The sequence below is a fragment of the Acipenser ruthenus genome, chromosome 8 (genome assembly GCF_902713425.1).
Source record: "Acipenser ruthenus chromosome 8, fAciRut3.2 maternal haplotype, whole genome shotgun sequence".
Taxonomy (NCBI): Eukaryota; Metazoa; Chordata; class Actinopteri; order Acipenseriformes; family Acipenseridae; genus Acipenser; species Acipenser ruthenus.
The window spans coordinates 11,078,888-11,100,711 of record NC_081196.1 but is presented as its reverse complement, the minus strand read 5'-3'; the positions used below and the strand labels follow the sequence as shown (position 1 = coordinate 11,100,711).

The 21,824-nt window shown below is 36.7% G+C and overlaps 1 protein-coding gene across 1 annotated transcript; it reads left to right on the top strand.

The window, feature by feature from the left end:
- The first annotated feature begins 6,087 nt into the window (after positions 1-6,087).
- On the top strand, positions 6,088-21,121 carry LOC117407457 (melatonin receptor type 1B-B-like). The gene is made up of 2 exons (XM_059028483.1): positions 6,088-6,598; positions 20,276-21,121. The coding sequence occupies exons 1-2, from the start codon at positions 6,406-6,408 to the stop codon at positions 21,118-21,120; spliced, it is 1,038 nt and encodes a 345-aa protein (XP_058884466.1). The 5' UTR covers positions 6,088-6,405; the 3' UTR covers position 21,121.
- The last annotated feature ends 703 nt before the right edge of the window (positions 21,122-21,824 follow it).

Here is a 21,824-nt window from a genome sequence, read left to right as displayed (position 1 = left end):
ATGTGACTACCAGAGGTTTCCTCCCACCAAGGAGTTTTCCCCCTCCACTGAGCGGTAAGATTAGTCTTTAATTTCCCCATCAGAAAAAAAAGTAACAGCCTTCTCCCTCTGCACAGGCCAGTGCTTCTCAGTTAGCTCATCGGGCGCCTCCTCCTGCTTCAGTTCACTGCAGCTCTCTTTTCCAGAGGCTCCCGCCACGAAAAATCTCATAAAATGCTTTATTTTTAAATTCTCAACACAGTTGTATCAAGTCTGCAAGTTCTTGCGTGCGCGCTAAAGAGAGACAGTCCGCTGCCATGTTTGTAGCCTACTTTAAATTGCTTTACGATTTCAGCTTGAGTGCCTTTAAGTAAGATGACACTAGATGCAACTCTATTGTCGTTTTTTTATACACAAATAAGCTTACTTGATTTGCAAAACGTCATGAAAAATACAAGCAACTTCTTACACTACTTGGTTTGATTAAATTAGTAGTACACAACAAAATAAGATGAACCTTAATTACAACAAAGAACAACGACAGCTTTTGAATGAAAAAAATATATTGTAGCCTATTTCAATAGGAACATTAGTCTGCTTATATTACATTAAACCAAAACAATAAAAAAGAATACAACCTGGTTCTCTCTCGCCTTTTTCAATAAATATAATTTAATTAATAGAGAATAAAACATACTAAGATAACAACTACCTAGCCTGTTTGCATACACATCGCTGATAATAGTGCAGCCCATGGGTCAAACCAATGTTCGTGTTGGGGTGCGTATTTTTTTTTTTAATCAATGTCGTCCTTCTGGAGTCCTCTGAATGCCTTTTAATTTGTTTGTTTTTTAAACCATTTAAATGCAAAACATCCATACAGGCGTTTATTTTTGTAATTATTATGTGTCCTGCGGTTGCCTTTAATGAATTTTTCTGCATGTACTACTACTTTGTATATGATGTAGAATACGTGAATGTAAATATCTAACACCAGAACATACAATACTCTTTCAAATAAACGTGTTATGATTTTGATTGTGTGCTTCTCAAAGTCGGTATTATTGTCATTGCTTGTGACCTGCCACCTCTTTCTTTACAAATTAAGCACTGGTCAGAACTAATGCCTCGAAGTGACCTGAGCCAGATTGATGACTCGACTCAACTCGACTCGAGCTTGGCATGTCTTTACTCCCCAATGACTCGACTCCACTCGAGTTTCAATTATGGTGACTCGTTACAACTCTGGTGGATATGTAAAAATTTGGGGTGAATAAATCCTGTTTTAAATACCATTATACACAGCTGTAACAATTACTATATTCACACAATTATTGTTCTGAGATGCAGCTTTTATTAGGGAGCTCCTCTAAATCCCTTGTTTAGAAAAATACAGGGTATTAATGCTGCCTCGTGGGTATGTGCATTCGCTGCTGAGTGACAGGCAGGATGGAGGTTGAAGTTGATCAGCCCTGCAGGCGAACAGGATTTATTTACATATCAACACACAGAACAGCTCACATGACACTACCAGCAATGGCAGCGCACGGAGCACATACAACACAGTGTACGAAAACTTTGGTAGGATCGAAAATATCTGAACTAATCTTCTCTGTTCAATAATAAACTAACGTTGCTGAAGAGATTGATCATGGCGGATAAAGAGTGGATATGTGACGGGTGTATCCGCGACGGATTACTGTACTAAAATACATACAAAAGCAATGCTTGAATGCATGACAAATGCCACTTCAAAACTCTACCAAAAATCCAAAATCCCCAGATTCCATAATATTTTGCTTGATGCTTGTAGATCTCATCAACATCTACCCAAACATATATTTGGGTGATTTTTTGGAATCCCCCCACGCAAGTTATTATGGCCTAAACTTGGTACAAATAGCAAAAATTGCAATTTGCCAGAAGTGAGTAGGGTGCTCCTAGTATTTCTTTTCTGAAAAGCCCTATTCAATACGAGTAGAACGAGGTGCTACACATGATGGTAGCATCTAAATTGCACCCAGGGTGATTTTTCTGGTCAAGGTCCCTTTCTCATTTTAGGTTGACCTTTGCAAGGTCACACGTCGAAGGGGACTTTTTAAAAAAAAATAATGGCTATCATTTCTGAACTCAGCATGTCAGAAAACTCCCAGGTGAATTTTTCTAGGAAAATCTGAGATAGACGGGCAACGAAATGTCCCTTTTCTGGTTGAATTGGCGTGGAATGACCCCAATACATTTTACTACATTTCATTTACAATCCTGCTATTTGTTTCCCTTCCTCAATGCAATATAACCATTTCAATTTCTTCAACCATTTACTCAACAGAATGCTAGTCAAAGTATAATTCCTTTAGTTATTCCTGGATAGATAATTGTCTGCTCTTCATATGCAAATCATTTTAATGAGCAAGCCATCTGACAGGAGCAGTGGTATCCCAATATGTTACACATTTTCTTCTAGTGATTGACTGGGTGTGAGATAATTGTTTCTCATTAGCCTCACCCATTGACTCCATGTTTTTATTTAATATCTTTGTATCCCTGAATAGAGAATCATCCCCTTTTCAGCAATAATCAAACCCTTTTAATAAAAGAAGCGTCCCACAACCATTATCTATTTGTTACAAATGCAGAATGACTGGATGGGATATGTGTTCTTTTTACTTTTCTTTCTTTCTGCAATGGTAACTGACAGCTGCCACATTTAATGAGGTACCATAGACCGGTGGCAAATTACAATAAAGGTTCAAATCTACAGACAAGTGAATTATATAATGTTTTGTATAGCATTGTAAATTCATAATAAATGGCAGAAAACCATAGTAAAAAAATATATTAAGAGCGTTTGGAAAAACATTGCACAAGTTATGGTTAACCATGGTAAAACACAGTAAATGCACAGTGTATTAATAGATATACTAAAAGAAACAAACATTGTAATGACAAGCGTTTCGACTAGAAGTCTTTCTCAATGTTGAAATAAATTTTAACCCTTTGCTTAACTGATATACTTCTATCCCTGGATGATGTTGATAAAGTGTGAATGCTCTCTTAATGTCCCAGTTAAGAGCATTGTGGGTGTGCTGATTCTGCACATACTGTCCTGGATATTAACCATGCAGAGGTGTAAATGATGCTAGTTACAGCAGGTCGTGTAGACAAGAAGAAAAAAAAAAGAAGTCTTGAAAAATGTGAACATTTTTTAGAAAGTAAAGAAAAGATAGAAATAATAAAACGATCAGAGGATGAGGGAGAATTGTAAATGTGGTGGAAAATATTTCCTGGTATAGAGGTTTTATTTTGTTAATTCCAGATGGGCTATCGGTTATTAGTTGATTGTTGCTGCCTTTTCTTTCCTTCTTGCAGCATTTTGGTAGCATACAAGTCTGCCTAAAATAGTAGTTAGTGGATTTAAGTGCAGGGAGACTGGAGTGGGTATAGACGTCCAGTGCTTACAATCATATTAATGTTATGTAAATCTGATAGCTACTGATTGGCTAGTCTCACCAATATTGTGAGCTGTACAGGCATCACAATATATTGTATTATGTAAACACAGTTAGTGGTTTGACAGTCAAATTTAATTTGTAAGACAATCCCGTGGTTGTGCTTTGGACGGCCGTGGTAATGTTAACCTGTTGTATAGAGCTCGCCAAACCTCATCTTTGTTCAGCAGGCTTTAAAAGATAAGACAAACCTGCTATTTATATTCCATATAAAACCAATTGCTTACGGCAGTATAGTAACTACAGTGTCAAATTGAGTTTCTCCAGGGTTAGAAATAGATACAGGTTCCACTTTTGATTGACTTTCTGGCCACCTGGAGTTGGTCACAGTTTTAAGGCTGTTTTATTAATAGTTGTAGTATAAGTAGTATTCACAGAGGTACCTTATAACAAGTTGGGCCACCGTTTGTTCTGATTACAGCATTGACACGACATGGAATAATCCTATTCAGTCATATATTTTAGACTGATACACTCTGATGACCAATGTCTTGGAGCAGCCTACCAACATGACTGCCCATGCTACTGTGGCACCTGCTCGACGTGCACCCACTATTATGCTTCTTATTGCTGTTAGATCTGTGCCTTTCCCCATTTCAGGTAGACTGGCTGCAATTGTGCTGCTGTACCCCCTACAGCTTTATTATGCTGCAGGGGTCATCTTTAATTCTGAGCAATGCTAAATCCAATCTGGAAGATCCTAATAAAGTGACCAAAGTTCCATGCCATCCAGACAGTCTGTCATGGTTGGCATGGAACGCTTTCCCTACTACACTGGATCAATCATAAATTTGGGTACAAACCGGTTTCCATTAATGTATTGCCTTGTTAACTTTTTTTTGCACTCAATTGAACTTTTAAAATTACATTTGTTGGATTTTTCTCATGCTTTTCTGCAAATAAAATATTTTCATTGCACTTGCCATGTCTTGCTTGCTTGCTTGTTTCATTAAAACTGTATCTGGGTCTATTAGAAATCCTGCAGTGTACTAACTGCATCATTTTTAAGATTTGTGTGCAGAATGTTTAATCAGTGTCTGAATTTCTAAGACAAAAATGTAGTCTTTAACCAAATCTGAGTGTCCACTGCTGTATTAATAATATGTGTTTCAAATTCTGAGTGTTGAAATTGACTAGGTACAGGTTTGTGCCATAGTGCTAGTTTCATTGATTACTTTTAATTGTGGGACAGTGAGTACACATGTCTGGGCATACTCTTGAGCATAGCAACACTGGCAGTGGAAACAAACTGTACTGTAAATAAAGATCCCCACCTCCTATGTAGAACAGGGTGTGAAATGCAACCATAACAGACTTCCTCTTTCCATGAACATGGTCTATTATAACCTGCCAAGTTTCATTGCTGTTTGCATATTTTTTCTTTATACCAAAAGTGACTTTTGAACTGCCTTGTGTTGTACATCCTTGCTTTGATGAAACAATGCTTTGGATGGGAAAATGATGTAGGTGTATCAGAAGATCAAAGGTGATACTCATCTATTTTAGTACTCAATTATATACATTGTATCTGTCTCATTCAAATGATTATCCCTTTACCATTTGATTTGAAATGAAGTGTCTCTAACGTGTTTTCTGTTTAATAACTGTAATTAAACATTAATATACTATTAACCTTTTTAAAAAATAAAAGTGGACAGAATGCACTTTAATGCAAGGCTGATCAAAGACTGTTTAATGTGCTGAGAGTAAGAACATCATTGCTAACAAATCTAGTGAAATGTGCATTTCCATTACAAAATGCTAGCCGGTATATGACACTGTCAAACATGTTTAACTCTCTGGTTTCTGGGAGGGTAAAGGCGATTAGATATTTCCATTGCTGAGACGTTTGGTTACGCAAGTTACAGAAATCCGTCAGAAAACAGTTAAACACCGTTTCATATTAAAACAGGGACAGCTATTATACATATACACCCTTGGATTGTATGTTTTTTTCATAAATGCGAAACTGTACTGAAATTAAAAAAAAAAAAAAAAACATAAGTTGCTAATCGTTGCCCTCTGAACTACGGCGTGTTACACGTCATAACTGTAAAATATATAGAAAAAACATGTTATAATTAAACATAATTATTTAACAATGAATTATACAATGCATAGATACATACATGCATACATAGTTTCAATTATTTGATTCATTTAAGTGAACTGTCCCTGTCAGTGTTGCGCTTACCTTACACTATTTTAAAGGCGTTGGCGCTGCTATTAAACACATGTGGTGGTCGCACACGTTGTGATTAAATATGCTCCACAGTGTATCCCTGTATCGCTGCCTCCTGTTGAAGAAAGTCGCTAGAAATTGAATTAGATTTGTGTTCATGCTGTGTGTCTGAATGCCTCCACCTTGCGTCCCCCTTTCTCAATGAAAGCCAGCCCTCTCGCTGAATCACTTCTGATTGCATAGCAGATTTACCATGAACTACTTCATCAAGTTGCTGTTGCTGCTCAATGGAAAGCAGACAGGAGGCTGCGCCAGAAAGCAGCACAGGTCAAGTTACTGTCCAATCCAGCTGCATGTCGTTTCAAAACACATTCACTTCCAACTACTGGCTGTTTATGTAAATCTTATATTAAAAAAAAAAAAAAACCTGGGCATGTGAGTACCTACGCCTGCAGCTACCCGATCAATAGTGAATATAAAAATTAGATTCGCATAACTGTGCGCTATATTATAAACTGTGCGCTCCCTGGGATCTCCAGCCATTCTATTGGAAGTACGAACTATTACCACGACGAAGAACGAGAAGCACCATCTGAATACTGCTTTTACTTAGTAGGTCTTTTTTATTTGCCAACCAACCGACTATATTGTATTATTTTTTTCTTATTTTCACTGAACGTGTCTTTCAATGATAGGAAAGGGGAAAAGCAGAAGAACAAAACCAAGCTTTTAGAGATGCCAGACAATGTTTCTGTCCTTAGGAACTCCACGGAACTCGGAGAGAGTCGAATGCTGGCAGGGAGTTCTCGACCTGCCTGGGCAGTGACAGCGCTGGCCAGCGTGCTGATTTTCACCACCGTTGTGGATATCTTGGGCAATCTTTTGGTGATTATTTCAGTACTCAGAAATAGGAAACTTAGAAATGCAGGTAAGGCAAATCAAAGCGCCATTCATTTTCTGCTTTTTATAACTACTATCAGGTAACGATTTAAACGATTATATAGTTTTAGCAAATAACACTTCAGAAGGGTATAAGTTGTCACTTCCAGTCAGGATTATATTGTGTTAACAAGTCTGTTTCATGTTGTTTTTTGTTTTGTTTTTGCTGTATATATTGCAATTATAAAGAACATTACAAACAAGTCATCAGTTTTGTGTATTGTAAAATGTGTTATGTAAACGTCATCAAATACAAAAAAAGTGTCCAGTTAAACTATATTAATTAACATATTTGGTATCATGAATGTTATTTACTAATAATCTAATGGTGATATTCCATTAAGGAAAACACCATTAACAACATAATAGGGACGCGGTACTGCAAAACAGTTATGCCAAAGCAGCTGGTCAAAATAGGTAACAATGGACATGTAATTAGAAAGAGTTTTGAAACACACACCACGTCTTCAATTTGTGGTGAAAAAACAACAACAGCAAAAAAAAAAAAAAAAAAAACGTAGTTAATCAAACATAAATGTTCTTTGAAAATAAGTGTAAATGAGACTGGTTTAATGTCCAGGGCAAGCGAATTCCATTTGAGGCTTTACTTAATTTTTAGTCATGGAATGTTAACACCACAACGCTAAAATATGGAAACTAAAAAACAAACCAAAAAAAGTTCAAATTGAGCGTCCATAATTGTCCGCTAACCTTATTTAAAATGATAGACATGCGAGTGTTTAAGCAAGTCAGATCGAACAGCAATGTGCTTCCAGCTAGACAGTTCTGTCATTTTCTGAAAAGTGGTTTAGAACAATGTTATTGAATTATTACGAGCTAACGTGTAAAACATGACTACGCCAGAATATATAACAAGTCTCGATAGCAAAGCAATGAGTGCGTTTGCTTTTGTGTAAGTTCTAGAGCCAGCGCTCCTTTGGGTGCTTGAATCCGTGCATGTGTGGGGAGGAAATCAATGTAAGACAGTGATGCAACCTCAGCATTTCGGACCTGTCTGGAGTTTCAAGATACTGTACTATTGTGTGTGAAAGGCTCGCCGGGTTAGCTGGCTGCTCTTGTCCTAATGTCAGCTGAAAGTGTAATGCTTTGCCAGCATTTAGATGGATCTCTTATCGATATTCAAAGAAGCATAGCTTAAGAAAAGTGATGGACAACTGTCCATTACCTGCCGGATGCATCTATGATCGTTTTTTTTTTTTTGTAGTAGGAATTTGAAAAGTATTTGTAGTTCTGTAACGTGTACTGGTGTATTTGGGCAGTGGCACAATCCAAATATGAATCATCAACTTATGATTCAGTTTATCTCTGTTTGGTTCAATTTGAAAAGATTTTATAGAACTCAGGTCAGTATATTCTTAAAAAAATAAGAATTACATAAAAAAAAACTGTTAGGGGCACGAGTTGGAGTGGAAGCCTCATATGCTTCCATGTACTATTCCGTGATTTTTCTGATCAGAAAGAAATGAGATTAGAAGAATAAAACAAATGAATTGTGTTGTTATAAAAAAAAACACTGTTCTGTATGAAATATTATCAGACAGTCATGTAATGTAAATAGCTCTGAGAATCTGGCCCAGTGTTTCCTATTAAAATACATTTTCTGTAAAGCAGAGACCAAATACTTAAAAGTGTATTGGCCTACCTATTTTAAAGTTCTGTTTAGTTCTTTTTAATCGATACAGAAAAGAGTACAGCACCAGAACTCTTCAGGGTGCAACTACTCTAGTGACTTTAAACAGCTGGGAGAAATTCTAAAAGCAAATCTTATAGTTCACAGATCATCTCAGCCAATCAGGTTCTCAGCTGAGGAATATATCAATATAGGTAAGCTTAGGGGTGTTGCTCGGTGAAACAGCCAAGACCTGCATAATTTGGACCATATTTCAAAACGCGTATAAGTACAGGTTGGGACACTTGTTAGCCAATGAGATTGCTTCATCTTGTCTTGCCACTTTATAATGATCATTCTCCCATAGGCATATGCCCTCTGAAGTTCTCCTGTACAACCTAAAAGGACACTTTTATAAAAGATTGTCATACACAAAGTCTTTTTTTGTTTTGTTTATAATAGCACACATAATAATAATATGTTGAACAGGTAAGAGATGAAATATTAGGGAAATGTAGATGATATAAAGTATTTTAACTTGTGGTAAAAGATTTTTGAAAATGGCCCAACGTTTCTCTCATTGAGATTTGCTGCTAATACCTTTCCCTGTTTAGCAACCTTTTGAGACTGTGGAGTGTTAATTAGCTAAGATATCAGGTTAGACCAAATCTTGACTTGCACATTTCAACATCAAAGAAAATAGTTCAGAAACAGGGCAAGTATGAACACTTAGACATGTTTTTAAGAGATCAATCTTCCCATTATTTAGGCTGAGAACTAGCTTGTTTCAGGCATGTTTATTTAGTCATTTCATAGTGTGTGCGTTTCAATTGCCAGTGAGACGGTATTGTGTTGACTGTTCAGCATTCAGTTATAGTGCGCACATGGCATAAGTCTATTTGACTAGAGCATCCACATCATATAGCAAATTAATCCCTCAGCCTAAGTTAGACTAATGAGCAGGATTCAAGGACTGTTGCAGTGTAACTTTTTGGATCCCTGCTTGAAATGTGTTTAAATGGTTTGGTAGTTTATGTGGTTTGTTTATAAATAAAGCTTGTTTCACGTTTGTGTTAAATATGGCAGGGCTGGGGTTCGAATCCCCTCCCTGATAAGACAGATGGCCAAGTGTTCATAGATTTATTGATTATCCATTCGACCTGGCCACATGTTCTAAAAGGGAGCAGAAAAAAAGAATGACATTCAGCTGTTGTTTAAGATCTTTTCAATGCTGTATGATGTATTGTATAAGCAGCATTTTGCAGAATCTGATCCAAGCATCACAGCCTTTTCAATTATCAGCACAGGCATTCTGTTTACTGTATGTTACTTAAATAGCAACAAGGGCCCCAAGTGGCTTTACTTTTTCTATACAGATCTATAGCCAAAACCTCTGTGGTTTGCAACATTTTTTAATGAAAAGAATGGCAGTTAGTTAGAGGTTTGCTGATGCTCCAGAGCAAGGTTACAACCCTTCTTGTAACCAATCCTAGTTGGGTTAATACAGGACTCAGCTGTCCTAACTGTCCTTAACATGGATCACCATGAACTACATCCACTTTACACATATGTAAAAATGTAATTTTGGCCTACAAACAGATAGACAGATGTCTTGTTTATCCCTAGATTCTGATATTAATAATAGCTGGTACTAAAGTATGTCCAGATCAAATGTTATCATAATGAATAAGCATATATCTAGCTATATGTACAGAGCCAGGCAGACAAACAGGATGCCTCTATAGACCTCATATTATGATACACTCAGTAGCTTGTGTTAAAGAATCTCCTTAGCAAGTTTCAACACAATTAAACAATTGGGCAGACAGACACACAGACAGCCTCCATATACCCAGACATGATACATTATATAACTTGTGCTAAGGAAGATGCTTTGGAAATTGTGTGACAATTGGACAAACGATTCTTTAGATATACGCACAACTCTGATGCGCATCATACGTCCACTTCCACTAAACAGTAACCCCAGGCAGGGAAATACATAAAATAATTAGGCGCCAGGAAATGGGCACAACACAGATGATTTTAATAGGACACCCCACTGACTGTGCACTGATATTACTTAACAAGCTCTAAACAAACAATCTCGCCCATAGTCATAGTGAAATGAACGGTTTATATGAGACAGACTGTAGGATGCTGTTATACTGTTTTTGCAATCAAACAAGCAAATATATATATATATATATTTTTTAAATGCAGCTGTTTGACCTGGGTTATGTCATAAGGCAGCTTGCAGCCCACAATTACACCGCTTCAAATGATCTTCCAAAAAAACAAAAAATCAGTTTGAAAAATGAAGTTCTAATTGCCCAGTTTGTGAATTTCTGACGCTTTTGTTGAAGCTTTGTTGGCCGCCTTTCTTTCTGCCCCCCTGCCATCAATAGTAACAGCACCTCTCCTATGGGGCTCGTAGTTGCTCCCATCACCTGCTTAAGTGAAAATGCCAGAACCAAGCCTGTTTTGTGGTGACTAGAAAATATACTGTCCATTACCATGTCTATTTCTTCACTGATAAAAACTCAAGTGAAAATGTATTTGATAATGGCTAGCATTTTGAACAGGTCTACTGTCTAAAATGTGCAACAGGTTTTCAATTTGACTGTTGGAGCGTTCAGTGGTGGATTTAAAGCACAGTTAGATTTTTTTTTGTAGTTTTAGTTGTACATAAAGATCATGTCTACATTCCCCAATAGGGGAACAGTAAGAAAGCACTAACAAGAAGCACAAGAAGGTATTTTTGTTCAGCCTGCATGTTGAAGCATCATAAATTATTATCTAAATGTGGATCTTAGTGCTCATGTTAAGAATTTGAACGCTCCATGACCAATGTTTTTGCTGTCTGTCATCAGTATTCTGTATTTAAACAGTATTTTTGCCACAGTTGTTGTTGGTATTAGCAACATGGGTTGGTATACGCAGCATGTTAATCAATCCAGATAGCTAAGAACCAAGTTAAGATTCATCCTTTCTTTTCCGTCTAAATCTCAGCTTCAAGAAAACTCATTTCTAGCTTGGATAAAGGGATTTTTATGTAAACTATTAGCAACTGTTTGTACTACTGTCTTCGAGGTTTCAATGGATGTAACTTGCAGGTAGTGTTCTCTGAATCTGCCATTGTTTATCAAGTCAGTGATTATGTGCCCACAGTACTGCGCCCTTGACTAATTTACCCAGATTTTGTGAATTCCCTTGACATTTACTTATCTGAAAGAGCGCAGACACCAACTTCAAAAACCTGCTGTAGCATAGTCAAAATCAACATAGAGCAAGGGGATTTCTGTTTGCTCAAACACAAAACACAAAGCTGCAGCAAATGAAAAGCAATATCTTACAACACCAATTTGAGTCTCATTTTATTCATTTTTGAGTATATATTTATTTGTAATTGAAATGGAAACAATATCAGGAGCAGACCACTGGTCTGAATACACTGACATACTGTATTCCTTCAAATTTAAGCCACACTTTTTTAAACCAATTTTTCTTCTAAAAAATGGCCTGCATCGTTAATCTGAGTACAGTATAGTATTGTATTAAATAGTATTGTATTAAAATCGGCACCAAAAGACGTGACTGCCCGAGTACACACACAGCAACGTGACTGACTGGCAGTTGAAGGGTTCCGTAGTAGTTATCCTGCAGAGCGGACGCTCTCCTCCTCGATGTAAACACAAAGCAAGCTTTCGCTCAGCGTCCGCCTGTGTATGGCTGTGGTGCAGTAGCCTCGAACTGGCACTGCTGTGTTTAAGCAGGTGTAGGCTCCCCGGGCATGCCTCCCAGCCAATCAGGACCTCCCGATCAGCTCAGCTCCGGGCAAGCCTTCCTGTTTACCACAGCAGCAGCGTTTCGTTATTAGGCATAGTTTTAATCACACCACATTTTTTGCCACTTGCCACGCAAATACCACAGTTCACAAAAAGGGAGAAAAAACATGTGCGAGTAATCACAACTGAAAATGAGAAGCAGCACATAACTGTAATGCTCTATGTGACGGCCTCCATACGTCGTTACACACTGTATGAGTAAATTCATCTTTGTAAATGCATCTGTATTTGATTTTTTTTTTTTTTTTTCCCCAAGTTGAGGGTGGGAAATTTAGGTTGCACCTTAAATTCGAGGGTGTCTTAAATTTGGAGGAATATGGAAATTACAATTTGAGAACCAAGGTTATGAAAATCAACCAGCTAACAGTGCATGCTGTTCACTTCTGTCTGTAACAATATGTAAATGCATTTTAAGCCACTGGCTGCTGTTTTAGTTGAGCAGTCTTTGTTCTTCAGGGCTGTAAGTATCAATAGGGCACTGATCACAGGTTTCTCTGTGTGGGGTTTGGGGAGAGAATTCAGGTTACCTTGGACCAGTGAACACCAAGATCAGTGCCAGACTGCTTGTGCTTAAATATAGCCTAACATTGAATTGCATGGCACAATATTTAATCTGTTTGTTTTCTTCTGCTAAGAGGTAGGCAACTAAAGCATGTGGTTATAAACCCATCTGTAACCATCATTTTTTTTTAGACTGCAGGAATAGTTTCACACACTCTACAATTCAGCAGCCAGATGACAAGCTATGAAAATATTAATAATAATAAGCCAGTTTCTTTGTAAAGTGTATCATTGTTGATTGCTTGTGTCCAAGACCCTTTAGAAAGTGAGGTGCTACAGTATCCTGTAATTCCTATTTTTTATTAAGTGGCACTGAAGAACTGTATAAGTACTTACACTGAAGTGTAACGTGGACTGGGTTATGTGTTGTGTATTGTACAGCTGTGGCCAAGGACAGTACCAAATACAAGAACATATTACAATGATAGCATTTGTTAGCTTGTTTCAAAAGCTCTCTGCAGGGAGAATTGGTGTTTAGATACCCAAATAAAGATAATTAATTAACGGGTGTAATGGTTGAACATACTTCTCCCACTGTTATATCTTTTATACATTTTATCAAAAGTTTGTGAATAAAATACGGTGCAAAAGTAGAAAAGAAGGTTACTATCAAAACGGCATAAATCAGCACATTAAGCTCAGAAAGCAATGTCATAGACTGCTATGCACTTCTTCTAGCTGCTTAGCTAGTAATTTACTTTCATGAAATGTTCAAATAAACCCTTTTTAGAAAAGCACTCCTGATCACACTGCTTTACATTTTACAGATATCAACCTTCCTGTAAATACACATTTATTGCATTTTCTAATTTACAGTTTCTGTAAACCTTTCTATTCTTCATTTTAATTGGGATTACTCCATTTATTTTGCATAGTTGATGCAGTGGCAGGGCAAGGGCGCGGTCACTCTTCAGCAGTGGACCTCACTTTATCATTTGCTGTTATAGTTACCAAGCAAATCCTACTCCCTTTCTCATCTTTTTGTTACAATTTTAAAATAAGTTTAACCCAAAATAACAGGGACCTCACTTTATCCCTCTGGTTGTCATAGAGACAAGGCTAGCTGATCTCCATTTCCTTTAATTGTGATTTATAGGGGCAGAAAGATGGACTCTTTTTTTTACCTGTTTATTGTCCTACAAATCAGTACAGATTATTTGAGCATGGGTCTCAATGAACATGTTGCTGGGCAAGCTTGTATATAGACATTATCAAAAATGGTCAATCTGATTGATATGTATGCAGGCAGACCATATTATCACTATGGCATTGCTCATTCAATATCAATGCTCTCCTCCATTTTCAGATTGTATAGGAGAAATGATCATGTGAAACTGTTAGCCCTAAAAACATTTTGTGATAAAAACTCAACACGTTTTCTTCTGTATGCTAAGCCCTGCCAATTACCCAGTTCATTTTATACACAGAGCATATGCAACACCTTGTAGGTGCTTCCAAATGAAGTTAATCACAACGTGAGTCCTTTTGAAAATTAATTAACAGATTAATTTGTTTTCTGGTAGATGTCAGATGTGTGCTGCGACCCATTGTCTCCAAAACTACAGCAGGCTGACCTGAATATTAAAGCAGTAACTATAGGAGTCTTCCGAACGGGTAAAATCCAATACAGAGTCATTTTTTTTGTGCCAAAGAAACTTGATATGCCATCTAGATATAGCTATTACATGACAAGGCATTTGGTCTTTCCTTCCTCTGGATTTTAATAATACAAGTCAGTTACGTGTCCTATTCGCTCAAATTTCAATCAGATTTGTCATTCTGCGGCTGGTTGCTCTGCTGTCCTGTCAATGGACACCTTTGTGATTTTTTTCTATTTTTTTACAGTGTTATGTTATCGCCGGGGAACAGGTTTTGGGTGCCTAATAAAAGGGAATGCCAGAGAGACATCATATGTCATGTAATGGAGAGACCAAGACAGCATATTTATTTTAGGGTCATTGTATTGTTTAGTTGTATAGACATGGTGGCCACCTAGACTCTTAAAAGGGCTGAAAGTGCAGTATTGTGTACTCCTTGTTAAAGTTCATCACAGAAAATGATAAAGTACTTATCAGCTTTTTACCAAACAATACCTGGGGAAACTGGGTCTTACATTTATTGTATTACTATATTCATCAGCATTACTAGATGAACTTCATAGAAAACAGAAATACACTTTAGGTTGAATGTAATTAGGTTTAAATACACACACCAAAATTAAATGTATTAATTAATTGAATAAATGAGGGTTCAATGTTAGAATGGTGTAATCAAGCAACCCAAACCACCAATAATTCTGAGTTACAGAAAGATAGAGAAGACTACATTGTTGTTAGCAGTGTATTTTGTTAAGAATATTTATAAAACTGAATGTTCGGATGCTGCACACTCATTGGCTGCTGAGGGGTTTTAAACTGTGCATAAATATAGTTTGATGCACGACGGAACTTATTTTTGTCTAATTACAGTTTGATTAATAAATGATCAATACACAACGTATTAAACTTGCAACAGAGAGCCTGAGTATAGTTTTTTATTACTGCTCTATTGCGCCTTATTACTTGTTTTTTTTCATGGAAGACATTACTTTATTAAATCTCCAAAGCATTATAATGTAATGTAAATGTCTCAAAAGATGGGGAATCTGTTTTAATGCTGAGTGGCTTACCTGACAAAAGTACAACTGTGTAGTGTGCAATAGTGAGTCATAGTCAGGGAAGGCAGTTTCACGTCCTGGCTGCACAAAGTTGCTGGTCTTCACTGGGGATTCCATAGGGAGCATTGCATTGGCTCTGGCGCTCCCGCAGGTTAGGGAGGCAAATTGTCAGAGACTTTTTCTCCACACTGGGCTACAGCTGACCCTACCAACTAGGCTCCCTGCAAGGCTGGCCTTCGGCCATCAATGGCCAGAAGCTCTTTTACATGCTCTCATGAGTGACTGCTCATGGCAACAGAGGATGCCCACTGACTTCAGTTCTCCAAATGGGGGATGTAATTGGATATTTTAAATTGGGAAGAAAAATAGTGGTAATAAATATAAGCACTCTAAATATGATGAATCTACTGCTTTTTTATCTGCCTTTTGTTAAATTTCAATCGGATTTCATCTTCAAAGCTGGCACTGTCATTGGATTTGAAAGGCTAACGTTGTTCTTATGAATCCCAGATTAAATATAGTAATCTATAGGAGTTTATGTGTGTATATATATATATATATATATATATATATATATATATATATATATATATATATATACACTTGTGTAGTTCATGTTGATGGTTTTATTGACCTCAGTATATCATTGTTTATATTTCATTACAAGGTGTAAGACCCCCTGACATGAATTCATATGAAGGTGATTTACGACAAAAAACAGAATTACTTAGAAAAATCTGTTGCATTTTTCCCATGCTGTGTGTAATACAATGATTTTATTGATGATATTATTTTTATCTTTTTAATCAGCTGTAACTGATTATACTTAACCATGAATAACCATGTTGAATTTTGTACATTTTATTAAATTTTTCTTAATTTTTACGACCCCTGTCGTTTTGCATGGGGGATTCTAGAAATCTCATTGTCTTTGGCATTCCATAGCTCTGAGGTGGTGTATTATTTTAGGAGTTATTTTTATAGTATTTTTGTTTGATACCTTTTTTTTGTTGCTGTGTAAAAGCACATGTTGCATGTAATGCATTCTTAAATAGAATGGTAAGACCACATATCTGGTGAGGGCAAGAACAATCGTTTTTATTGATGCTGGCTTGCTATTTAGTAGGACCCTTTGAAATACCTCTATGCCGAATGATAACTGGCCTAGATGGCAAGAACGCTGAGCATGTGAGTTAACCTGTCTTACACTGTCTTAAGTCATCATAAAATATGTATGCCAGTAAAGACAGTTCAGGTAATGCTTCAGTGCATGGGATCAGTGTGCCCAACATTACTGTTACATGGAGTTTTGACTCTGATAACCTACAATCCCCGTGAAAGGATTATACTGTACAGTTCTTTAACATCTTGTGTAAAGGCATTTTAAGGTCACTAGTGAAAAGTGTCACAAACCAGCCTGGAAAACAGAAACACTTTCATTTGACATGTGGTGTTGAATAAGAAAGAAAATACCTCCTATAGCTTAAATTTCTAAATAATGTTTAGAGATAATTTCAACTTTTTACCAATAGTGAATGTTCAGCACATCTGAGATTGTGACTTTAATGTGACAAGGTGAAAATCAATAGAATCAAGACCGGGTTTATGTGATATCTAATGGAAAAGTATATTGAAAGATTAAAGGGAGATAGGACAGTGTCCACATGGTTAGGTATTAAAAGTAACAGGATAATTATTTGATGAATGATTTACAAGAGTTACACCCTAAAGAACTAAGGAAATAAGGATAACGGGCAGCAGTGTGGATTAGTGGTTAGGGCTCTGGACTCTTTACCAGAGGGTCGTGGGTTCAATCCCCAGTAGGGGACACTGCGGCTGTACCCTTGAGCAAGGTACTTTACCTAGATTGCTCCAGTAAAAACCCAACTGTATAAATGGGGAATTGTATGTAAAATAATGTGATATAATGTATAATCTTGTAACAATTGTAAGTCACCCTGGATGAGGGCGTCTGCTAAGAAATAAATAATAATAATAATGTTGAAGGTTAAATATATATTTATTATAAACAAATAGAAACATCTTGCTACAGTAGATTCAGTTGGTCAGTTTTGACAGTTGGATATGAAGCTGTCTATAGTTTTCAAAATAGAATTGGTAGTGTTTACAAAAATGTATGAATCTTACCTACATGCTAATACTTGATTTCCAATACTGCTTTGCCATTGTTTTTTATTACATAACTCAGAAAGGGGGAAAAAATAGTACAACAGTATGTTAGCATTGATATACTGTAGGATGCAGTAAGATTGCGGTAATACTACAAAATATACAGTAATGCTGTGTTACTAATATGTTAAAATATTCCAAAAGCCCTCTAAAAAAACATTACAATTGAATACATTGAGAAAGACAAAGCATTTGTGAAATTATTTTATTAGTTTCTTTTAGCATTTCTATATTTTAAAATATGAATACGTATTGCAGTGTCTTGTCATATTATTGACATTTTGGATATTCTTTAGTGCTGAACAGGTTTAGAACAAACATTGTCTATTTTTAATGTGTTTTGTCCCACCCTCAGGCACAGTGAGTATGCCAAAGTCATTCACTTGTGACCAGATTTGGCATTAACCCACTTCACCATCTGGCTCCCATTCATCTCTATTGACAAGCCCTTGGACTGCAGTTCTGTGGTATTTGTTCCTTCTAGTGTGTTTCCGTTTTTAAAACACTGCCATTCTACAAACAGAGAATTTCATTTTGTTAAATGTTGACTGTGGTACAAACCAGCCACCCCCCAATTCCCATGTTACTGTTCCCACAATATATTGATTGAATATATTCTAGGAAAATGTTCACCTGTGTTTAATAATAATAAATAATAATAATATTAAAATTTCCATGTCGTTATTTACATTCCTATTCAACACTTCTCAAATTCTCTCAGTTTACATCAGCATTTTAAATGATCCAGGAGTGAAATGCTACATTTACCTCACTCTGAAACTGCCTGACAAGACTCGGCCCAAGAGAGAAACGCTGGTTGTCCAAATTTTGAAATGGCATTGATTTAACAATGACCCGCTTGTAGGCATAAACAGCAACAGCAAAGTCACAATGCACTAGCAGATGCCCAAGTGTAATGAACATATTGAATCTCAGATAGCTTTTAGCTTTTTATTGACTTTGTACATATTTAAACAGTGGCTTTTCAATAACAGTTTATAAATATTTCATGACAGCAAAGCATTATTATAGAGCAAAAACAAAGCATGATTTCCGTTTTCATGAGATAATTATGCTAAATATTTCCGTTTTAACAAGATGATTATGCTAATTCTTTCCGTTTTCACAAGATAATTATTATGTTATAACATAATCATTAATCACAATAATAAATATTAATACAAAAACACCAAAATAAAAACGTCTTCAAGTTTCCATTAAAAGCCAATTGAATATAAACATATAAAGTGGAATTTAGTGTTAAATTGAGTTCAGAATAAACCTATACAACCCTACAACATGGCAAAGTGCTCAAGGGCTTAAGCAGGTCAAGGAACAAGGAAGCAGGCGACCCCACAAAGACTTTCTGTAGGAAAAGGCTCCAGGGCCTCTGCAGGACAGGGAGCAGATAAGCAGCCACCCCTATGAAGACCTCACTGTAGAGCCCATCTCCAGAAATAAAGGGCTTCGGCTCCAGAGAAACTGCAAGCAGGAATACACTCTGATTTGACTTAGTCAGAGCACTAGCAACAGAAAACCTGCACTGACAACCGGATGGCCTTTGTAATGTAACTCCTTTCCCTCCCAACTCCTCCCTTTTTGTTCTCCCAATCTTTACTTCACCCAGAAAACCTCTGCATGTGTGATAGATAATGATAAATAATTATACCTTGGCCAGGATGCCAGATAAGATGGCAGGCATGAGTTAATCAGTTTGTTTTTTGGAGAACATTTTGGTGAAGCAGAAACTAATGTTTGCGTTATTGACTTTGCCTATATTCATAGTTTTTACATTACTGGCATAACTTTTTAAAATCTATTATTGCAAATGTTCTGTTGTTTATTGTATTCATTTTGAATGCTGGGAAAAGCCCTATCTTGGTATTCTAACATCTGTGTCCATTAGTATTATACACTTTGACCACTATTGTATTCTTGTATTCTATGGTTCTGTTGGTTTGGTTCAGGTTCCTGTAGCTACAGTGATGGTAGTAGTGAATTTAAACGATGAACGATGAGTTCAGGCCCCAGCATCCTGACAAGCAATCCATTCAAATCTGCTGCATCTTTCCACACCTTATCTCTGTTGGGGAGTCTTATTTAGGAATAATACAACCAGAAACCCTAAAAAAGCCATTGACCTACAGTAACCTTAAATTCAAGAGAGGGGTAATGTATAGATGTAAAGGAAATGTGAAGTAATTTGTTGAATGCTCTGCAGGTCAGCAGATGGCTACAGAGAATCCAAAGTATTTTTTATTGATTATTATTATTATTTTTAAGCTATTTAGATTAACTTAGGCATTTGAGAGGTAATGCCCCTTTTGTACCATCTATCATGACCCCTTGGTTAACGAGTGCAGCAGCTCCTCCAATCCACAGCTGCCACATCGTTTCCCTTCCGAGTCGATGATTCCCTTTCTAGATGACTGACTTCCGCCTAACCCTGGGAATGAATTGTCTGGCCATCCAGTCCTGGGTACTCTGTTCCCTTTACACAGCTCCCTCATAGGTCGGGAGGGAGATGTATCACCAAGAATCACTTTGTCTCTGTCACAGGTGGGCACAAACCTGAAACAAGAAATCAGGAGTTTTCATTAAAAAGAATGGTTCCTAATACTGAAACAAAATCCATTCCGAAATTGGACCCCATGCACATTTGCTGTCTGATATTGATATATTTTCAAAAATACATGTCCGAAGTATGTACCCTTTTCTTTTTAACCTTACCTGAATGTTCTGTATGTTAAATGTTAAAACACATTTGTTTCTCTCCCACAGGCAATGTGTTTGTTGTGAGCCTGGCTTTCGCTGATCTAGTTGTGGCATTCTACCCATACCCGCTTGTGCTGTTCGCCATTTTCCACGATGGATGGGCCTTGGGGGATATCCAATGTAAAGTGAGTGGCTTCTTAATGGGCTTGAGTGTGATTGGCTCCATCTTCAACATCGCTGGAATAGCAGTAAACAGATACTGCTACATCTGCCACAGCTTTGCCTACGATAAACTCTACAGCTACAGAAACACCCTGCTGTTTGTGTTCCTGATTTGGGTGTTGACGATAGTTGCCATTGTGCCAAATTTTTTTGTCGGTTCCCTTCAGTATGACCCTCGTGTCTACTCTTGCACTTTTGCTCAGACAGTGAGTTCCTCATACACTATTACTGTAGTGGTAATCCATTTCTTGGTACCCATTACGGTTGTAACTTTCTGTTATCTAAGGATATGGATCTTAGTGATTCAAGTTAGAAGAAAGGCTAAGAGTGAAGTCAAGCCCAGACTGAAACCCAGTGACTTGAGAAACTTTTTAACTATGTTTGTGGTGTTTGTGCTCTTTGCCATTTGCTGGGCTCCTCTGAACTTTATTGGACTTGCAGTGGCTATCAATCCAAAGGAGATAGCACCAAAAATCCCAGTGTGGCTGTTTGTTGTAAGTTATTTCATGGCTTATTTTAACAGTTGCCTTAATGCAATAATCTATGGACTGCTCAATCAGAATTTCAGGAAGGAGTATAAACGGATTATTATGTCACTGTGGATGCCACGACTCTTCCAGGAGACATCTAAAGGAGGGACAGATGGGATGAAAAGCAAGCCCTCCCCAGCTTTAAACAACAATAACTGAGTGAAATGCAACAGTGTGTAATAATAATAATATGTCCAGCGTGGTAGTCATATACTGCCGGTATAGATGCAAAAAGGAGCATATTGTAAAAAAAAAAAAAAGTAACATGAAAATACATGTGTTTCATTTTAAGAAATATTGGAGTGCCATTCACAATGTAATATATTATGCTTATATATCATATCCTTACATACACCTCAGGTTGCCTATTTCTGCTGTTGAAGCTATACATTTAAGCAACTAAACTCGGAAAACCAAGTTTATTAATATATATATATATATATATATATATATATATATATATATATATATATATATATATATATATACACACACACACTCATACATGAAATATGTAGTTACTTGGATGGAAATCATTCATTGGGGCATATGACTCATTTGGCTTTCATTAGCTTTTCATTTTCATCATGTACAATAAAATAATTATCTGTGCTAATTTGTGGTTGTGGTAGTGGTGGGGGGTATCAGTGCGAAAAACTGAAAAATACATATAATTGAATAACAGTTTAATCACCAAGCCTTTAATTGAGGCTTGTACCTTTAAGAAAAAGACCAATACATGAGAGAGGGTGAAAGAGTTCAAATGCAACACAAGTTAATAGGTGAAGGCATTGGATGATAAGTTGTCTATTTCTTTATTGAAAAAAATAAATAAATTCCATATATCTATTGTGATGATTTGT

Bases quoted from the DNA above. Each gene is read 5' to 3' on its own strand.
- LOC117407457 (XM_059028483.1), top strand. From the start codon at position 6,406: ATGCCAGACAATGTTTCTGTCCTTAGGAACTCCACGGAACTCGGAGAG. The intron at 6,599-20,275 runs GTAAGGCAAATC...TCTCTCCCACAG, and splicing joins TAGGAAACTTAGAAATGCAG to GCAATGTGTTTGTTGTGAGC.